General features: G+C 42.9%; 1 protein-coding gene across 6 annotated transcripts in view; it reads left to right on the top strand.

The window, feature by feature from the left end:
* SLC1A2 (solute carrier family 1 member 2) overlaps positions 1-20,788 on the top strand; it is a 139,440-nt gene that overhangs the window by 68,790 nt on the left and 49,862 nt on the right. For all 6 annotated transcript variants that reach the window (XM_039867048.1, XM_039867044.1, XM_039867043.1 and 3 more), the window contains 3 exons: positions 13,725-13,864; positions 15,745-15,897; positions 17,958-18,208. In XM_039867048.1, coding sequence (XP_039722982.1) covers positions 13,725-13,864; positions 15,745-15,897; positions 17,958-18,208 — 544 coding nt within the window. The remainder of the gene's footprint in view (positions 1-13,724; positions 13,865-15,744; positions 15,898-17,957; positions 18,209-20,788) is intronic.

Below are 20,788 nucleotides of genomic sequence, written 5' to 3'. Positions count from 1 at the left end.
CCAGTGCCTGAGCTGGGAAGGCTCCTACCACTTATTGCCAGAGGTATCTCCCAGGCCCTACAGACTTGCGTACCCCCAAGTGCCTGCAAAATTAGTCTCTCAGCAAAGTCTTACCTAATAATTATTGGGTCCAGGGTTAGATACAGGCCCTTCACTCACAGAGTCTAAAATCTGGTGGGGAAGACATTTCGACGTTAAGGAAACAATATGAATGTGATGAAGTGTGAAGTGCAAGATCCAGAGGATTATTCCAAAGAGCCTCATCAAAGAGTCAATTAAGATTTCAGGTTCTAATGTAAGAATACAGTCAGTGAACACCATGAACTGCAAGTGGCTGTTAAAAAGAGGGTAAATGGGTAATGCAGGAGGATGTAGTCCACTGTGGACTCTGCCATGTCAGTACCGAGCGCTGGGAACTCACCTGTCTCTGTAAACTGCCAGTGCAAGAAATGCACGTTCTCCTTTTAAGAAGGAATCTTCCTGGTGAGAAGAACCCATCAGTCGTGATTGGATGGCTCAGTTTGTCACTTGTAAAATTAACATATCAAACTAGTTAAGACACAATTGGGCAGTCAATCTGGTAGAATTAGCAGGGACTAAATATTTTAGTGGGCTAATCCATGGACACAAATTTAGTGGCTCATTAGAAGGAACCAAAGTAAGAAAGGACATAAGTCCTCTGGGAAACCTGAAAGGCGTCCTTTGGTGATGGGCGTCATATTGAGACATTATGGTGACCAGCCTTTGAAACAAGTTATTGGCTAAGGAGAGAAAGATGTTGCTTTAGCCTACGTTTATCTAGCACCTCCCTCAAAGCTGGAAGAAGGGGAGAAAGGCTGATGCTGAAGAATTCTGCCTACGTCTCAGTAAGGGAGGCTGAGAAGCAAGTGTTTAAGCACGTGCCTCTCTGGACAAAACTAGAAAGAGAGGCATGGGCATTGGTAGGAAGGAAGCTCAGACTCAGCGTTTACCACCTTGCCTCTCGGGCTTATTGTAAAATCAGGTAAGATGAGGTAGAAACACTTAGGTGAGGGTCTAGTATGACATTAGTTTTCTATCGTTACTCTAACAGATTGCCACAAATCAAGTATTTTAAAACAACACAAATTTATTTTCTTATAATTCTAGAGGTCAGAAGTCCAAAGTGGGTCTTGCTGGGCTAAAATCAAGGTGTCAGTGAGGTTGCTCCAAAGAAGAATCCATTTCCTTGTTTGCCAGCTTCTAGAAGCTGCCCACACAGTCCTTGGCTCATGGCTCTTTCCTCGAAGCTAGCAATGTTGGGCTGAGTCTTTCTCTAGTTCTCTCTCTCCCCTGCCTCCTTCTTCCACTTATAAGGACCCTGTGATACATTGCACCCCCTTAGGTAATCCAGAATAAACTCCGTCTCAAAGTCAGTTAATTAGCAACCTTAACTGTACTTGAAACCTTAATTCCCCTTCTCCATATAACTGACATATTCATAGATTCTGAGAATTAGGACATTTGGGGGAGGGGAATTATGATGCCTACTACTGGTACATAATAAAAAGTCTATCGTTGGTCCTTCTTTATTACCAGGACTCCCCAGTAACTTCTTTCTCAAGTGTAAAGTTACCTACTGTCTTTTATTCTTCTAATGCAGAACTGAGGCACATCAAAAGGGGATGTAAGTGCTTTGAGATGCAGCGTGTGGGATGGTGAGAGAAAACTCTGAGCAGAAAGGAGAGCTACCTTCATGTCCCCGTAAGGCTGGCAGATGGAGAAGGAGTTAGGTGTCACGTGTTATAAATGTTATGTTGTGGTTAAGAGCGTGCGCCTTGCTCGGTTAGAGCTGTATTCCAATCCCCGTTCAGCCAGTCACAAGATGCCTGGCTTTGGGCAAATGACTGCACCTCTCTGACCTCCAGTGCATGTGTGCGTGTGTGTGCGTGTGTGTGTGTGTGTGTGTGTTTCATTTAGGTTTACAGGAATAGTTATAATATCTACCTTGTGAGAGTATTGGGAGGAGTCAACGTGATAATTCATGTAAAGCGTTGATCGATGGTAACTATTGCCGTCGACTTTGCCCTATGGTAACTATTACTGTTAAATGAGTCCACAGTGTAGAAAAAGAACTAGTGGGTAGAAGCTACAGGGAAACAGGTTTAGGCTTACCGTAGAGGAGGAGCTTCTAATAATCAAAACTGTCCGATGGCAGGATGGCGAGATGCGTGATGCAGCACGCTGCCCTTCACTGCAGCTGTTCAGGCTCCGACTAGACATCAGCCTGTGTATCGACTGCAACAGAGGCACCTGGGTGCTTTTATAAACGTCCAGAGGTTCAGGCCCCGCCTAGATGTGCTGAATCAGGATATGCAGGGGTGAGGCTTGGAGATCTGTATTTTCTTAAATAGACTTTATTTTTTAGAGCAGTTTTAGGTTCACGGCTAAATTGAGAGGCTTGTACAGAGATTTCCGACGTACCCCTGTTCCCACGCATGCACCGCCTCCTCCGCTATCAACATCCTCCACCAGAGGTATATTTGTTACAGTCCGTGAACCTATATTGACACATCATTATCATTTCAAATCCCGCAGTTTAATTAGGGGTGACGTTTGGTGGAGTACATTCTATGGGTTTGGACAAATGTATAATGACATGTATCTACCATTATAGTACCATACAGAGTATTTTTACTGCCCTAAAAATCCTCTGTGCTCTGCTTGTTCATCCTTCTCTACCTACCCACCCCTGGCCGTCACTGATTTTTGTACTGTCTCCACAATTGCTGCCTTTTCCAGAATGTCATATAGTTGGAATCACAAAGTATGTAGTCTTATCAAGGTGCGTTCTTTCACCGAAGTTTCTTCCATTCCTTTTCCTGGCTTGTTAGCTCATTTGTTTTTTTTTGCACCGAATAATATTCCATTGTCTGTATAGACCACAGTTTGTTTATCCATTCTCCTGCTGAAGGACATCTTGGTTGTTTCCAAGTTTTGGCAACTGTGAATAAAGCTGCTGTAAACATCGGTGTGTAGATTTTGTGTAGATATAAGTTTAGAAGATCTGTATTTTTAACAAATGATCTAGAGACAGATTTGGGTCTCCGGACCGGAATGTCACTTGTCCAGAGGTTGGGGGCACTGGAAGCCTCTTCAGTCCTGAAATCTTAGGATTCTGTGGTGATTGTGTGTAGCTCGTGCATTGGGCTCTGGTTCAGATGAGCCATTAGCCTTCTTCTCTCTGGAGAAGAAGCAAAATCACTCTTTTGGCCCGATGTTCAGTGTCAATGTTTACAGCTATCATAAAATTAGCTAATATGAAAGAGCAACTTTTGAGGGGCTGGAGAGAGAGAATAGGCTGATCTATTCTTCCAAGTTCTTCCTGGGTTTAAATCCAGACTCTACCACCTACTCACTATGACACTGAGCAAATAATTTAAACACTCGATGCCTCCGTTTCCCTTCCAGTAAAGGTTGCTGCTAATAGTATTTTCTGCATGAGGTTATTGCGAGAATTATGGATGAGTTCATGCATATAAAACACGTAAAAAAGTGTCTGATACAACAGACTTTGAATAAACGTTAGCTGCTATCATTATGGTCATCATCATCATTTTTATTACCTTATTATTATCAATTTTCAGACACTGGAGTCTCTTCGAGGTAAGGAGTCCTTTCCTGGTGAAGACCTGGAGTTAGAGTGAACCCTTGTGGTTATTTCGTACCAGCATGTGCTGTCTGAATCAGCGGGGACAGGATGAGCCCTGTGAGCTCTGGTTACCTGAAGGGAGGGGTCAGTTAAGTGGATGCCACTTTCGCACTGTGGTACACCTGAGGCCAGGGGCCCAGGAGCACGGATTGTTTGGGGCAGGCAGCAAGGCGACAGCTTCCCAGAGGCTGCTTTATCGTTCCCTCGCCTAGCAGCCTGTTCCTGTTTTCCTTTTCCAGTTGCTAGGATTGCATGTCTCCTATGTTGCGAGTGACTTGGTCTAGATGGAAGTTTTAATGTGTGACTCTGCAAACACTCCTAGAAAGGATGTACCCAAAGAATTCTCGATGCAAAGGCAGGAGATGGGCAGATTTAATTCCGGCTGCAGGCCCCCCTGGTTCACATCCAAAGCTCACTGCTTCTCAGCTTTGTGAGCACGGGCAAGCTTTGGATTCTCCTGGAGCCTTGGCCTCTTCGTTTCTGAGATGGAATAATTCCTTCCTCTCTGGGATGTCATGAAGACGAAATAGGTTAAGGGATGTGAAAGTACTCTGTAGACTATGCAAATGTTATTAACTTACTTGTTAATAAGTCAAATTGATGAAATGTTAGTTATTGTTTATCATTTAAAAGATGAACACAAGAAGAAGAGCCTTCAGGGACTGTTCTTATGGAAAATAAACAAGGCGATGTGTGAGAATACTTTGCAGTTGCAGGCATGGAAAAGTAGAAGGAAGATAAAGACTACAGACCACTCCTTTGTAACCTGGACTATGCCAAAGCCCTGGTATTTTTGTTTCATCTGAAGGAAACTTTTACATGTCTTCAACATATAAATTGCTTTTTTTTTTTTTTTTTGGCAAAATTAGCACCTATTCTTTTGCTGGCAAATCCATCAATATTGGAATCAGCTATTTTGGGGGGGGCAGGGGGGACAGGGAGGGAAAGCTATATAAATCATATATATATATATATATAATTTACTTCTAATGCCATAATTTAGCTGTTTATTTTAAATACTTTATTGAAGTCTAACTTGCATACAAAAAAGCACGGAAATCTTAAGTGACCAGCTTGGTTAATTTTCACAAATTGAACTCACATGAAACTAACATCCAGATTAAAAAGAAAAAGACAATTGCTAGCATTCGAGAAACCCTCTGAGGGCCAGAGAGTTTTAAACTCAATTGACTGGAACTGACTGGGGCAATAGGATTTAGTTGGCAATGTTTATGTCCAATGTCCTGACCTCCTCTCCTTTTATTTGGCTTCTGGGTATGTTTCTGGCCAGGACTCATGTCAAGGGGCTCCCCCCAGCAAGTCCTGTTCTTAGAGAAAGATCTGAGAAACTCCTTTGCACTGGAGTATCAATGAATGGGTTGCTTTCCTATGGGTTTCTGGCTTCTATCTGGAGCCCCTGCTGGGAAGCAAAGGGACAGGTCTCTCAAAGGCCCTTTGGAGCCAGAAGTGGGTGACTTTGAAGACATCTGGGGAAACTTTAAGGAAGTCCTGAAACATCACCCCTCAAAAGCATAGGGCAGCCTTTCAAGTGCCAGCCCTGGAAAATCTCGCCATTTGCATGGTCACAGTGGTGACTTGTCTTCTTGTTTAGAATTGACACCGCATTGCAAGGTTGGCTGCTTGGTCTAAAAGGAAAGAAAAGGCACACAGACACATCGCTCTGCTTGAGAACGGGGAGAACTGCACTGAGGGGAGAAGCAACTGTAAGACATGACCCAAACGCCCAGGAAGTTGCAGCTAAGTGACTAAAGCACTAAAGCACTACAGCTAATTAAGTCAGTCAACATCCCAGCCACTGCCCTGTTTGGGGGACTGATTGGTAAGGCTCAGTCTGGAAAGTTTCAGAGGCCAGAGGAAGAACCTTCCAGTCCTGAGGGCCAAATCTAGAGTTCTGCTGATCGACAGAGTTCCTCAAAATCAGAATTCCATTGAGTCCTGGAAAGGCAAAGAGTGTCCATGCTCTTTGGTGGAAGGACCACACATTAGAGGGTCCAGAGTTAGAGATGTCAGTTTTGGCAATAGGGTCCTGAGACGTTTTCCTGTGTCCTCATCAGTTTCTGCTGAAGGACCCAAGTGGCTGGAGGTCTGGATAGTTAGCTGATCTCAGATTGGTTCATGGTTCCATCTTCCCATGACTGGGGCCAACATGGCTTGGGCAGGGCAGTTGGATCAAAGCCACCAGCAGAGAAAGGCCAGCCCTGTGTGATGCTGACCTGCCTCTTCCTGCCACCCACTAATGCAGGCATTTGTGCTTTTACTCTCATTTCTTGCTTCTTTTCAGATTTCCTAGTCTTTCAGAACACTATTTGCTAAAACTGAGTGTCACACAGAACCTGTGACTATAACATGTGTTTAAAAATCTATTTCACATTCATTTATTCACTCAACCTACAATAACTGAGCATCTACTATATGCAAAGAACCATCCATGCTAGATGTGGTGGAGACAGAGTCAAGTAAGTCAAGATCTTGCCTCAAAGAGTTTATATTCCAGTGGGGAAATAGATATGTAAATTGTGATAATCACCTTGAGAGAGGTCAGGCACAGGTAAAAATACCTTGAGAGGGGTAAGCATAGATAAGCACAGGTAAGCTGCAGGAAGAGCATCTAAAAAAGCAAACTTGGGACTCAACGAAGTCCTGCTGAGGAAAGTTATATTTGAATTGGTTTTTTAAAGAAGATATAGAAGTTACTCTAAGAACCAGTTTGGAGAATAAGATGAGGACATTTTAGCCAGAGGAGACAGTTTGCTTCAAGGCAAACTGGAACCGAAGCCCAGTTCCCTGTGGCTCAAATGCAGACACATGCCAGACAATTCTCCCCTAGTTTATTGCAGTTGTGTGATGTTTTCAAACACATTTTCATGTTGTTCCATGAACTGGAGGCGGGTAGCAATTACTTCAGAATCGACACGCCTCTGGGGACTGGGCTGGCCGGTGAGCTCCTGGCCCATGGTGTAATCTTTACTTTAGAAGATGTCCCCAATTTGAGATGATCAAACACCCCACCCCCCCATCTCTCACCCAGGCCTGGGAGTTTACTGTTCCTTGGTGTCCCTTTTCTGCTTTGGTGGCAAGCCCTTCTGGAAATGGGCAAATTCATTAAGTCTCCACCCTGCGGAGGGAGGATTTTCACAAAAATCCAGACGTGTTATATACTTAAGGCTGTACTCATGTTCTGTGAGAGGTTGTTCAGTTATTCCACAGTATGGAAGCTTACAGCATTGGGAACTATCCAGACCTCTAGCCACTTGGGTCCTTCTGGGGCTCTTTTTATTTTAGTAGAAAGCACAAGAACCATTTGTTGCCAAAGTGGTTTACTAAAACTCAACAGTCTTAGTGGTCATTTTGCCCAATTTTAGTCACTTAAGACAAGGAAGGAAAACTAAAATTGAGTGTCAATTACACGTTAAATATTGTTAAATACTTTCTTAAGTATTATCTTATTTAAGTTCTATAATGCCCCAGTGAGTTGGGTATTATTATTCAAGAGATTAAATAAATGCCTTGTCCCAATCATAGCTGGAAAAGGGCGATTTTAACCAAGAATCTGAGGGCCATGTAATTGTGTAATTGTATTCAACCAAGTTGCTTTCCGGAGGCTGTTAATGAGGGATGGTGTTCTAACTTCTCTTTCTGGGCAAAACGAATGCTACTTTTTACTGATCTTGCATAGTTTTGTCTCCTCCTCCTACTTGTTCTTTCCCCCTTGTATGAGGACACCCAAAGGCCCAACTGGCTCTATATTTGCCATTTATATCATTCATTAGCCAGTTTGGGTCCCTTGGCCTGGAAAGTGATATGAAGAAAAGACTCTTTTTCCTCAATTTTTCTGTGAGTGCCACCTTTCCAGTTCCACGAGAGTTGACTGTGAATGAGATAGGTGGACTTTTGGTGATTTAGTGGTGAATTTGGCAATTGGTTGATCCCAGTGCCAGTTCAACTGTTTGACTACATTCCCATGGCATTGACCTGCCCATCTTAGAAATCTAGACTGAGAATTTATCAAGTGTAGATGGGGATTAAGGAGATGCTTACGTCTGAACTGCATGCTAAACTTGACCCCCTAACTCACCTTAAGTAGCACTAGAAAAAAAACATGCTTTTGTACCAGAGATAAGAGAGGTAAAAATGGAGGTAAGGACATAAATGATTGTTATTGTCGGTTTGTCTCTTGTCTCTAAGTCACCCATCTGCTTTTCCCTGTGAAGGTTGTCATGTAGCAATTGGGCTATCCCTTCATGATGAAATAATTCATCTCATGGTAAACCTTAAGCTTATTCAGTCCTCTATAGAATAGAATGAGGCTATATCTTTTTTTAAATTTCTTTTATTTTATTTTATTAGTTTCAAATATATAGTACATTGGTTAGACATTTATATAGTTTATAAAATGATCTCCCTAATTGCTCTTTCTCTCCTCTGGCTCTCCACCTTGGAGGCTATATCTTCAACTGAGGGCTATTAATACCTCCTTTCCTCCTGAGAATTAGAGAATCACAAAATTTTAGAACATTAAAGAATTTCTAATCCAACCCTCTTATTTTATAGATTAAGAGCCTGGGACCTAAAAAAATAAAATGATAAAAGTCAGCCAGAATTGATACCTAAATCCTACTGAAATCTTACAGTAAGAGTCTTGTTTTTATTATTTCATAGCCATTACCCTTCTGTCTATTAATTATGGTCAAGTAACTTTATATCCATTTTGTACTCATACTATATCTGACACAACCAGGTAGCCACAGTCCCTGGAATTATAGCCCAGACTCCTGGACTTTCAGTCTCATGTAGTCCACGAGGTCCAATCCCGTCATGATTCGGGATACCTAAAAACTGTGCTCTTTAGCCAGACCATCTAATATTCAGGAAGATGTGGAAAAAAATGTATCATTGGTGAAATCTGGAGTTCACTGGCAGGACCTTTCCAGAAAGTACTTTTGTGGTCTAAGAAATGGACACGGTGGCTAAAAAATGAACAGAGAAGGGACTGAAGGACGTTTGGAAGTTGTGAACCTCTAGGTTTCCTTCTCAGAGTCTGTGAGGACACAGTACCTATCAGAGAGAGATACTGACTTCTGGTCAGTGAGTATCCTTAACATGGTCAAACCAGGTCTTGCAGGATCCAGCAAGGGTGGAGGGCCTGCTGGGCTGTTGGAAATGCCCAGCTGTCTTCAAGTTCCGGTCCCTTCTACAACAGGGGTGGCATCTTTTAGGGAGCTGGGGAAATCCCGGATGTGGATCAGTCACAGCTGTAATCACCACTCCATGGTGCCCAGTGCTCAGAGCTGACACTACTGGTATTTCCAGCATTCTTTCCCAAACACGCCAACCACCTTACGGGAAAGCCCCCTCAACAAACATAACTTTTGCTCGAGGGTCTGACCTAGTATTCCCCATGTGGGCAATCTCTGGACACTGTCTCCCTTGTGTCTCCCCGAGTCCTTGGACGTGGGCAGTAGAGTCCGGATGAGTGATGCCTGTTGCAGACATCACATCCTTCATGCAAAAACACACCAGTTGCTTTTAGGTTCCCCAGGGAATGTTCTGTTACCACCTCACTGAATGAGTGAAGAAGGAAAAAAGAATTTGGTGCCAGTTAAGGTGACACTGAAGTGTGCAGGCAGGAAATCTGAATCCAACACCACATCTAATGAGCCTATTATTAGAGGCTTTTGGCAGAGTGAGGGAAATTGAATGCTAATGAAAAGCAGGTTCTGAGAATAATTTAAAACTTAGCACCAGCTCCATTACATGTTCCCTTTTGAGTCACAGAGAATGTTTCAAACTTGTCGTTGAAGCAAGACTCGCGGATTTGCGTGAGAAAGAACGGGCAGCGACTGTAAAATTAACAGCTGTTTAAATAATTCAGTGGAGAAGTTAAGGCTGAAGGAAATTATAGCCTCATTGTTCAAGTTTTTAATTATCCAAACAGCTGTCTCATCACGTGGACTTTGTTGGACAATGGAGAGGATCCAACAGTGTTGGCTTACAGAAACTTCCTATATTAAGGAATTGCATTGCTAAATCTTCCAACCAAAAGGCATTCAGATAGAAACAGAGGCCATCAACAGTGTTGGAAAGCATCAGGCTCAGTGGATTTGGTATAACTAAGCCACACCTGGGATTTCAAATTTCTTGGTGTTCGGATCTGTCTGCACAGCCACAGATGGTAGGAAGGGAGTGTTAAGAAGGGGTGAGTGTGCTCACTTGAAATAACTTACTGAGTTTATCTGCTGGGCCTCCCCAGACCAGTTCCTGCCCTTTCTGCTTATTGCCAGGGAAGCAAACTGCAGGCTACTGTGACCTTGGACCTGCCTGTGTTGAACGCATGGCTCTCTGGGACCATTTTCCTCTTGCTGGGAGCTGAGACAGTTGTCGGAACTCTGTCCTATTCGTGGTGGTAATAGGACCCAGCATTACTAAGTTGACATTTATTTGAATCACTGCCTGAGCTAAAAACCAACATGTGGACACCAGGAGTAATATCTGGTGGGAGCTTCAGACTCTAGTTTGATATAAAGATTTCCAAAATGTATATATTCCACTTATTTGCTAAACTCTGGACACATTTCATAATTAATTTAGGAGACCCCTCATTCCCTCTAGGTTTCTACTCGAATACCTCCTTATCACAGAAGCCTTCCCTGGCCACCTGTGACAAAATAGCTCTGCCTTCATCCCACAAATCACCCTCCTGCTAGCACGTGTCTCCACTTGAAGTTTATTTATTCATATTTGTCTTCCCACTAAAACGTACGTCCCATGAGAGCAAGGGCTTTGTCTGTTTTGTTTATTGTGATATCTTTAGCACCTCGAACAGCACGGGGCCTGTAATGTGTGCCCAGTAGAAATTTGTAGAGCAAATGCAAGAATGGTAAGAGGCTTGCTGAAGTGGTATGCTGCCAGTCTACTGCAGAAGGGCCTCATTCCCAGGAGAAGGTTCTTTATAACTGCTTTCCAATTCTTAATTTCTTTGAGCAAACATTTATCAAGCACTTGGTACCAGTGCTTGATAGTCCTGTGTGAAAGATCATAGTCCTGCTCTTTTAGGGTTCACAGACTGATGGAGGATGTAGACACTTAAGATAAATCCATCCTTTAAGATCCAACTCTGGCATCAGCGCCCCCTGGGGGTCTTTCTTGAACACGCTTCTCCCTCAAAGCTAGGTTAGGCTCTGTTCTTACTACTTCCCATAGCATCCTGGGCAGAGCTTTATCATAGCCCATGTGTAAAGCAGCTAAGTACAGTACAATGTACTTTCTGTTTTCTCTTAAGAGCTCCTTAAGAGTAAGAATTACGCCTTACTCATTACTGAAGGTAAATAAGGCTTAAAAGTGGTTCAATATTAAGTTATATATTATTATACAACATTATATTTTATAATATTCCCCAGTTCAGGCTCTCTTGGTGTTCTTGGGTGCAGTGATCACTCAGAGTGGCATAGAGTCTTTACGAAGGGGACTCCTTGTGTCCCTAGATGCAAGCTGAGGCCTTGATGTACTTTAAAATTATTTTCTATGTGCAGATGTCAGGAACTCCTATGAGTCTGGAGTATTTGTGTAATTCCAAGAGGGAAAGTCACAGGAATTCTCTCAATAAATACTTGTGGGTTCATGACATTTTGATACTGCCACTTTGATGTGGCTGTTTTGACTCAGGGCTTCAGGGACATTTTGTCATGGTCTGAAAAAACGAAATACTACGTATGCAGCAATTTAGTGCAACTAAGCATCGTGTGCGACAGGCATTCATCCACACTGCTGGATTGGGTGTGTATGTTAACCTAACATTTGTGTGTTTTCACTTCAACATGGCTGTTTCGATGCCCGACACTCTGATTACGTCATATGGATCTTGCCAGAATGTTTGCTTTAAATACTTGTCAGTCTCACTTAAATACTAACCATGTGCCCAGTCCTAACTTCAATGGCAGGAAGGATTCAAATGAAACACGAGGCAAGGGATGACCGTCTCAAGGGGATTGTAGAGTTTTGTCAAGAATACATTCATGATTTCAGAAGACATTTGACCTCCATTCTTCGCTGGTCATTTTCTAGTTTGGAGCTTCAGCTTACTGGCTGGAGAAATGTTAAAAAATATAAAAAGGTCTCAATGCAAATTTAGAAATATGGTCTATACATGTTGAAAAGATCGTTTTGATCACTTCCTCCTGATGTGTTGTAAAAAGAACTCTTCTGTCTGTTTCACTTGGTGATGGGAGGAAGTGGCGTTTATTGCTCACTGATCAGAAAGGCCCTCATCTGCTTGCTGTGAGCAGTCATGCCCTATTTTCTTTTTTAGACTGTCTGAGTGATCACTAACACACACATAGATTAGATAGACAGGGGTTGCCCCGAAACTAGCAAGCAAGTAGAAAATTAGGCCATCAAGGAGAGATTAAGAAACTTCTATTTTGGCTAATAGTTTCATCTGGGTATTCTACCAGGCCATGCAACATTATTTCCGATTTTAAAGCATTTTGTACCAAGTATATTAAACATCCTGTTATGAAAAAGGAAGTATGCAGTTGATTTTGGGTCTCTGGCCTTAATTCTGAGACTGGAGCTAAGCGTGGCATTTTGTTGGAATGGTGGTGCGCCTGAGTAGATCCTCTGAGTTAAATTTTACCCTTGTCATGAACTTGATGAGTATTGCGTGTCTCTTCATATTCTTTAGAGAAAGGAACTAACTGTGTTGGGTGCCATGCCAGGCCACTACCATATGTGATCATATTTCCATTCTATAATATAAGCATCAAGCCCTTCTTTCTACACACCATGCAGCTAGCAGATGATGGAGTCAGGATCTGAAATCCAGGTTCTCTGACTCTAAAACCCATGCTATTTCAATTATAACCAATGATTCCAAACCACTGGTCTGCAGATCGGTGTTGGTTCTAAAGAATGTTTTCTCCAGTTCTGTGGTGAGAACATCTGGGTAAGGCTATTACCCCTGTCTTAGAAGGCGCTGTCATTTATTCAAATACTGTGGCCTGTCTTTCTAGATGTTAAAAACTATTTTTTCTTTCATCACTTGATGGTGATTGCGCATGGCAGCTAACAAAAGTGTCCTAAGTTGGCCTTTCTATATCAATCCTACGTCAATCATCAAAGTGAAAATTTGGCCTTCCTATGTCAATTTTATGTCATCAAATTTTAAATCTGAAATCTTATTGGCCTGGGAAATGACAAAGCTGATAAAAGAGGCAGTATGCTCGTTATCTTGGCAATGGCTCCACTGCAGACTCTCAGCACAGCTTGGGATCACATGGGGTGTATCTGGGAAAGGGCTGAGCTGTGTCCGGGGACGAAGATGATCATGTGCTTCTTAAGACTATACTTCTTTAGCACCGAGTGGCATTGGCTCTTGAGCAGCTTAGCAGAGTCCTGATAATGCAAGTGATCTTTTAAAAACCATAAAATATTAAATTTTTTAAAAAATTGATAAACCGGCTTTTCTGAAAGAAAGACAAAGTGTGGACTACCACTATTTATAACTTTTCTGTGTCCGGGAATAGAGTCTCAGAGGAATTTTAATTTAGGATGACTTAGTTATTCACAGTCACCCTTTTGCTGTTGTTAGGGAATGATAGAGCTCAGGTTTTGGAACCAGGTATATCTGGATTTGATCTCCATTCCTTTTAGCCTTGTGACCCCAGACAAGTTACTTTCTGCCAAGTGGGGCAGGGACACTTACTTTACTTGCCTCTGAGAGTTATGGGGCAGGCAACTCTTGGAGAAACCTACCACTGCCTGTGGCCTTTCTATTATTTACTGTGATGATCCAAGATATTAGGCACAAAAGCACCTGGCATGTAGCTACTTGGTGTGTCCTAGTGCTTTGCTTATAGGTGAACTGGCATTCTGGGTAACCTGAGTTACTTTTTTAATTTTTATTTTCTTGCCAATGTTTCCAGATTCCCAGCGGTGCCCGGAGAAGGCCTTTTTCTCCTCCTATGACCTGAGCCCCTCAAACAGGATAGGGGAGGTGCGCAGCGGTCTCTAACCATGGCCTTCACTTTCGTTTCAGTGCCAACAACATGCCCAAGCAGGTCGAAGTGCGAATGCATGACAGTCACCTCAGCTCAGAGGAGCCGAAGCACCGACATTTGGGGCTGCGGGTGTGTGACAAGCTGGGGAAGAATCTCCTGCTCACTCTGACGGTGTTTGGTAGGTGACAGGTGCCTCCCCATCCACCCCTCTTCTCTGAGTCTCTCCTGGTTCTGTGAGGAAGCTGGTTCAGGCAGACAGCTCTCCCACGTGCCCAGCCTAAGGTCCCATTTACCCAGGCCTGGCTGCCTCAGTGATATAATCTTCCCCATCATGTGCCCTAGCCATTTGTTTTCCTCCTTAGGATTCTAATGGTTCTCAAATTTCAGTGGGCATAGACATTGCCCTTGAGTGTGCCAGCATGCAGATTCCCAGGGCTACCTACTTGTGGAGACTTTGCTTTGGGCCACCTGGAGTGAGGTCCTGGAATCTGCATCTTAACAAATCTTCTAGGTAATTCCAAAGGAGGTGGTCAGTGTACCACATTTAGAGAAATACCTGCATCAAGATAAAGGCAATTGTTTCAGAAAACCCCATTAAGACAGCTCCCAAGGTTTAACTTTCTCTGAACATTTCATTAACTTAGATTAATTTCGTTCATTAGCTAATGAGGTCAGTATGGGAGAGGCTTGTCCTGATGCCTTGATCTGCTCTTGGTCTATCTCAAAAGTCTTATTACCCTGCTTCAGGTCTCACCCAGGGCATCGTGGTCCTTTCGTGTGATTGTCGATAAAATCTTGGTCTTCAGTTTTCAACCAGGTTTTAAAAATGGGGGCAAATTGCACTTTCTTGCAATAATAACCACACCACTTTCTTTCACAATCCGTCCCTTGTTCTTCAGCTCTCACTTAGGCTACACACAGAAGCAATCAACAGCTCAGCTCATCTCCCCACCTACTCGCCCACTCCCCACACACATGCCCACACCCTTCATTCCATGGCTTCTGCTTTGAGTCAGTCATCTTGGATGTCAGTAGACCAGAGTCAGCCCTGGGACCTTGCCACAGTTCAGTTCACTTGATAAAAGGAAACCACAGGCATGGTAAGGTTTTCCAAGGGTTACCCTCCACATAAGCACATTTCATTCATCATGGGTCTTGAAGAAGTATATTTTTCACTTGTAGAAAAAAGAAAAGATCGGGCTTTTGGCCACACTACTTTCTTTGCATCCGTGGAGTTAACACTATAGCCCACAGACCTGGGAATTCCCTCCCTCTCTTACAACCAATGGGGCTATGACCTGATTTGTGGTTTTCACCAGGATTATTTATGTTGGAGAGATCTGCAGTTTTTATTGTGGAATCCCTGAGTATGCAAAGTGAAAGTCTCCTGCCAGTATCTGTACCCAAGTTGTTTCCTCCCAAATTATATATTTTTAGAGACCACCCTTATCTCCAATAAGATCAGCAAGTCTAAAGATTATGTAGAAGGATATAGAAGTCAAGGACAAAACTTCTTGAGAGTAAGTCCTGGGGAAATTAATGGAAACCAAAGAAAACAGAAGAAAAAAGGAAACTCGCACCAGTTTGGTCAATTAAATGTCTCTTTTATCTGGTATCCAGTTAAAAAGGGAAGAAATACGTTAAACACCATGCATGTGGCCAGGCCTAGGCTGAGAGGAGAAGTAATGTCTGGCACTGTGGATTATATCTACTGACCATCTCTGACTCTACATGTGGACAATGGCCTCAAAAAAGTTGGAGTCTAGTCACCATGTCATATTTCCTGCAAGGCCTTGAGAAGGCTCTCCTTGACTCTTCCAGTACTGCCTTTTAGAATAGTTGGAAGTACAAAAATATTCTCTTACCAGTCATCAACATTAGCTTCACTTACAAAATATTCTCTTACTAGTCATTAACATCACCTTCACTTATCTAATGGTATTTTTGTTACATGTAGTTCATCATCTGATAATAGAGAAGTATGAGAAAGGTCCCTGAAACAAGTCCCTAGAGCTAAGGCAAAAAATAAATCCAGATTTGTCCCCCTTTTCTTTATAGGTGTCATCCTTGGGGCAGTATGTGGAGGGCTTCTTCGCTTGGCATCTCCTATCCACCCTGATGTGGTTATGTTAATAGCCTTCCCAGGGGATATACTCATGAGGATGCTGAAAATGCTCATTCTCCCTCTAATCATCTCCAGTTTAATCACAGGTAAGACCACCTTTCTGGTGCCAAAGTGGATCACACTCTTGCTCCAGCTTTGGACTGACCATAGAATCTCAATTTGGTTGAAGGAATGAATGCGATCATTTGTGTCATTTTACTTTCAGAGCCTTGGTTTTCCTGTCTCCAAAACAGGGATAATCAACCCTAAAAAAAAAAAAAAAAAAGAAGTTTTCCATCTATTGGTCAGTTCATCTGTCTGTGTAGCAATAAGAAATAAATAGGAAACAGCCTTATATTTAAAGATGATGGTCTCTGTAGTAATTTTAATTTTTACTTTTAAATGTATACTTTTCTCATTTTCTAAATTATAGTTTGTTGAGAAATCGATACAGGTAATAAATAGAAAAGGAAATTTTTTCTTTACTATTTAAGTGGGCGTAGAGGAAAGTATTAAAAATAAATGAAATACTAGATAAGAAAGCGCTTTGACTTTTTCAGAAGAAAGTTACCTTTAATGTGCAGATCATGCTCACTTGTTTTTGGCGGAAAGAACTGTTTTATGTAAAAGATTATTTTTCCCTCCGTGGACTCATACTTGTAGTTTCCTCCTTACCACATGATATTTTTGGAACAAGGTATAAATTGTAGTTTAGAGACTAATCTCTGAGTTAAGAGTAAGAAGCTGGGCTTCAGTCTACATTTGGGTGCTAACAAGGTGGATGACCTTGAGAAAGTTGTCCCCCTGGACTGTCCACCTTATGAAGAGAGTGAGGCTCTGGTAATTCCAAGAGATTCAAAGGCTAAACCGGGTTGTTCTGCAGTCTCATAGCTGTGACTGGAAACACTGGGACTCAGTGTCAGGAAAGCCTTATCATTCAGCCCCAGATGGAGCGGAGCTGTGCTTTCACCTTAAACGCTCTGTTCCAAACCAGAGAAAATGTTCTCCATGCCCATTTAACAGATTGTGCACTGGCCAACCTGGTAAGGGATCCCAGCTTCCGTTGACTAGAATCAGACTTTAGTTTGTAAGGAGAAGTAGGTCAGAGATGGGTCAGCGTAAGTCAGAAAAGTTAGCATCAATGACTTCCTCCCCCACACCCCCCAAAAAGGAGTGTAATCTCGCTAATGAAAGCAGGAACCGAAACCAGGAAGTAGAGAAACCAATGAAACAACTGGAAAAAAACCCAATGAAAGCTGGAGTTTTTGTGACTTGCTTGGAATTTCCTCTAACAATCACAGAACCTCCCACACTTATAGATGAAGTACCCACCTTTTCTGGGTGCTGTTAATGCATGTGTTCTTCAAGCCCTATGAGAGGTCGGCAAATATGTGAGGGCTGTGTTAGATCATTATTGCAGACTCAATTTCAATGACCAGTAATATATTCAAAAGTTTTGAGACTCGACCTAGGGCTACCAGCTTCTTATCTTCCAAAGTGAGGATATTAAAAACAACAATAACAATGAAAAAAGTAAAAAAAAATAAAAAATAAAAAAAAAAATAGCATGTATCAGTACCATCACTTTCTAAAAGAAAGGATATTTCCACTCCAAATAAGTGGGAAGGACATAATCTCAGAATTAAAAACTTGAATTTACTCAACTTTATTTTAACTCACTATTGCAACTAACAAAAAGTAGTCATGGATCAGTTTAAAAACTCTGAACCAGAGATCTCCAACTTGCCCCAGTTCTCTAGAATGAGGGTCCCCATCCCCTGGGCTACCAATACTGGTCCATGGTTTGTTAGGAAACGGGCCACACAGCAGGAGGTGAACAGCAGGAAAGTAAGCGGCCATCTGTATTTGCGGCCTCTCCCCAGCACTAGCATCACTGCCTCAGCTCCACCACAGATCATCAGGCATTAGATTCTCATAGAAGCACCGGTCCCTGGTGCCAAACAGCTGGGGACAGCTGCTCTAGAATCTCAAAAATGTCCTTGGAAAATAGAATTGCAAACTATGGGATTGACCAAACATTTAGTAGGAGGTTTATTTAACCATTAATGCATCTGAGTAATAGGAAGCCAAGTTAAAAGTATGCAGAGATGAGTAATTGACAGAAACATCACGTAAATTAATCCTTCTGGATTTCTTTTCAATCCAGGATTGTCAGGCCTGGATGCTAAAGCCAGTGGGCGCTTAGGCACGAGAGCTATGGTATATTACATGTCCACGACCATCATCGCCGCAGTCCTGGGGGTCATCCTGGTCTTGGCTATCCACCCAGGGAACCCCAAACTCAAGAAGCAGCTGGGGCCTGGGAAGAAGAATGATGAAGTGTCCAGCCTGGATGCCTTTCTCGACCTTATTCGAAATCTCTTCCCGGAAAACCTTGTCCAAGCCTGTTTTCAACAGGTAACCCAAAGTTCTGATGTTCTCACCTCTCCAACCTCCTAAGTTATCCAGGTGGTAACTTAGAGTCTGTTTCAGTGAACCAGCTCTAGGGAGTGATTTTCATAATTATCTCTGTCTAAGGGTGTATGAGGTGATCTGGGGCAGGATTTGGGGATTGGTGTCATCTGGGTTACTTTTTATTTAATCTTCCCCTTTTTCAGCTCATTTAATACCTCTTTGCTCGAGGAGCCCACTTCTTTTTCTTTTCCCTTCCTTTTTGTTCCTGTTTCTGCATCGTCCAAGAGCACGTTTTTGTCACCCTTGCCCACAACTCTCTAGAGTGCCCAGTGGTTCTTGATTTTGGCGGCATCGCAAAACCACATGTAGTGTGTTTAAAAAATATGCATGCTCTACAGAATCAAAGTCTTCAGGGTGGGCCCGGGATTGGGTATTTTTTTTAAACATGGAAATAATACATGAGGACTGCAAAAGTTTAAGTAGTGTAGATGTACGTAAAGAAAAAATTCGGGTTTCCACTTCCCTTTCTAAGAGCTACAAATGTTGAGAATTTTCTCTCCCATATATGTGTGAATAATCTTTAAAAAATTCAACCCAGTAGTATTGCATTGTACGTACCGTGTTGCTCCTTGCTTTTTCATTTAAAAGTATTTTAGCATTCTCTCTCTCTCTTGCTCTTCCTTTTTCATGATTACATAGTATTTCTAGAGGGTAAATTCCTAGAAGCTAAAATGTCCTGCCAAAGAGATTTTTTATGTTTTGAATTTGCTGGATGTTATAAAACGGCCCTACAAAAGTTGGTAGCAATGTATACTTCTAGGAAATGCACACGGGCATATCTATTTTTAAAAACTTGTGATTCTTTAAAACAGATGATTCTGTTGCATGCACCACCGACATGGCTGCCTAAGGCCCACTTACCAGCCTGCTGTCTGGCCTTAAGGCCAGTTTGGGTTAGAATATACCTCAGTTCCCATTAGCCCAAATGGGAACTAAACTAAACCAAGAAGCTTCCTTCAGCCATTCGCAGGGAATCACCGAATGAACTCAGGAAACAGATCGCTTAGAGGAAAAGTCTGTATTCCCAGCCCTTCCCAGCTGCCCCCCAAATGCAATTTCCAACCACTACTGAGCCCAAATTACTCCGAGCGGGGTATGTTCTTCAATGTCCAGTGCCACTGTGGTGGCATTTGTAGCAAAGTATATTAATGGAAACCATTCCAGGCAGGGGAAGGTGGATGAGGAGCTAATAGAAACAGGCTAGGGAAGGTGGTACCATTGGCACTCTCTGTGTATAATGTTTTTGCCCCTCAGCCAGCCTGCTTAGAACGATGAATTTGCCTGTTTGGGGGTGATAGACACAACTGGGTGCCAAGTCTATTCTTACTATTTTGGAAAGAGTGCTCCGAAACTGTAGCTGATAGAATCCAGAAGCTGAGCTGGTAGAAGACTGGGGGTGGGGTGTAGAGGCATAGCATGAGAGGGACGGGGAGGGACAGATGCTCCATGCAGGACATCAGTTCCTAGATAGGACTGAGAAGCAGGCAGGCACTCAGGGCTGTTGCTCTGGTCTTGGCGTGAGTTTTTACGGTGTTGGCCATGCTTACGCTCAGTGACCTCTCTGCATAGTAGCTGTCGATGGCAAGGGGGCACTGTATGACATTAGACTAGAGGACTGTGCATTTCCTGCCCCAGCCCCATCCTGAACCTACCACTCTAGTGGCAAATTTATATGAAGAATAGGTCTTTAGTCCCCCAGCTAAGCCCAGAGCCACAGTTCCTTTGAGTTCCGACAATCAGCAGTAAAGTCATGTAGAATCATTTACCCCAGGGTCGGGGAGGTACAGCTTCCTTAAGCCAGACTCAGGCAGTCCAGAGGAAAGAGGGCTTAAAGCAGCAGGTATTCCATGGGTTTAGGAGGGCCTCAAAGAGGGTTAGAAGAAGGGGAACTCTTATAGGGTGATACTACATTATCAGGGAGAAAGGGCATTGGAGAGGTGCCTTCCTGCCCATGGAGTATAGCTGGAAGTGATTTCAGTTTGCTTCTCTGGGTGGAGGGGCCTTCCTGATTGGTTAGACACAGTGACGTGAAGAAGGTGCGATGTCCCCAGAGCACAGGCTGCCTTACCCAAGGTGCCACGACCTATGTCTCTGAGAGCAGGGAGGCTTCCTGCTTGCTGCTTAGGGCCGACTCTGAACCAAGGTGAGGTTTCTAAGACATCAACAGCTACAAGATGTGGCCTGACCACATTCAGTCATGCCCAGTGATAGGGGCAACGGGGGGTCTTTTCATCCAGGCAATTCAGTGATCTGTGTTTGCTTGTTCAGTGGATACAGTGAGCCCCTCCTGGGGGCCAGGGTCTCTTCTGTGACAGGATGCCAAGAGAATGAGAGTCAGGGTCCCTGACTCGGATTCTGTGGAGTTTTTACTTACATTGGCTGAGGGGGTATAGACCAGAAAAAACTTCAGATAAACACACAAGAGACCTTTCTTTCTTTCTTTCTTTCTTTCTTTCTTTCTTTCTTTCTTTCTTTCTTTCTTTCTTTCTTTCTTTCTTTCTTTCTTTCTTTCTTTCTTTCTTT

This window comes from Pteropus medius, unplaced genomic scaffold, assembly GCF_902729225.1.
Source record: "Pteropus medius unplaced genomic scaffold, Ma_sr-lr_union100, whole genome shotgun sequence".
Classification (NCBI taxonomy): Eukaryota; Metazoa; Chordata; class Mammalia; order Chiroptera; family Pteropodidae; genus Pteropus; species Pteropus medius.
Note: the sequence above shows the minus strand (reverse complement) of the source record. Positions and strands in the feature narration are given on the sequence as shown.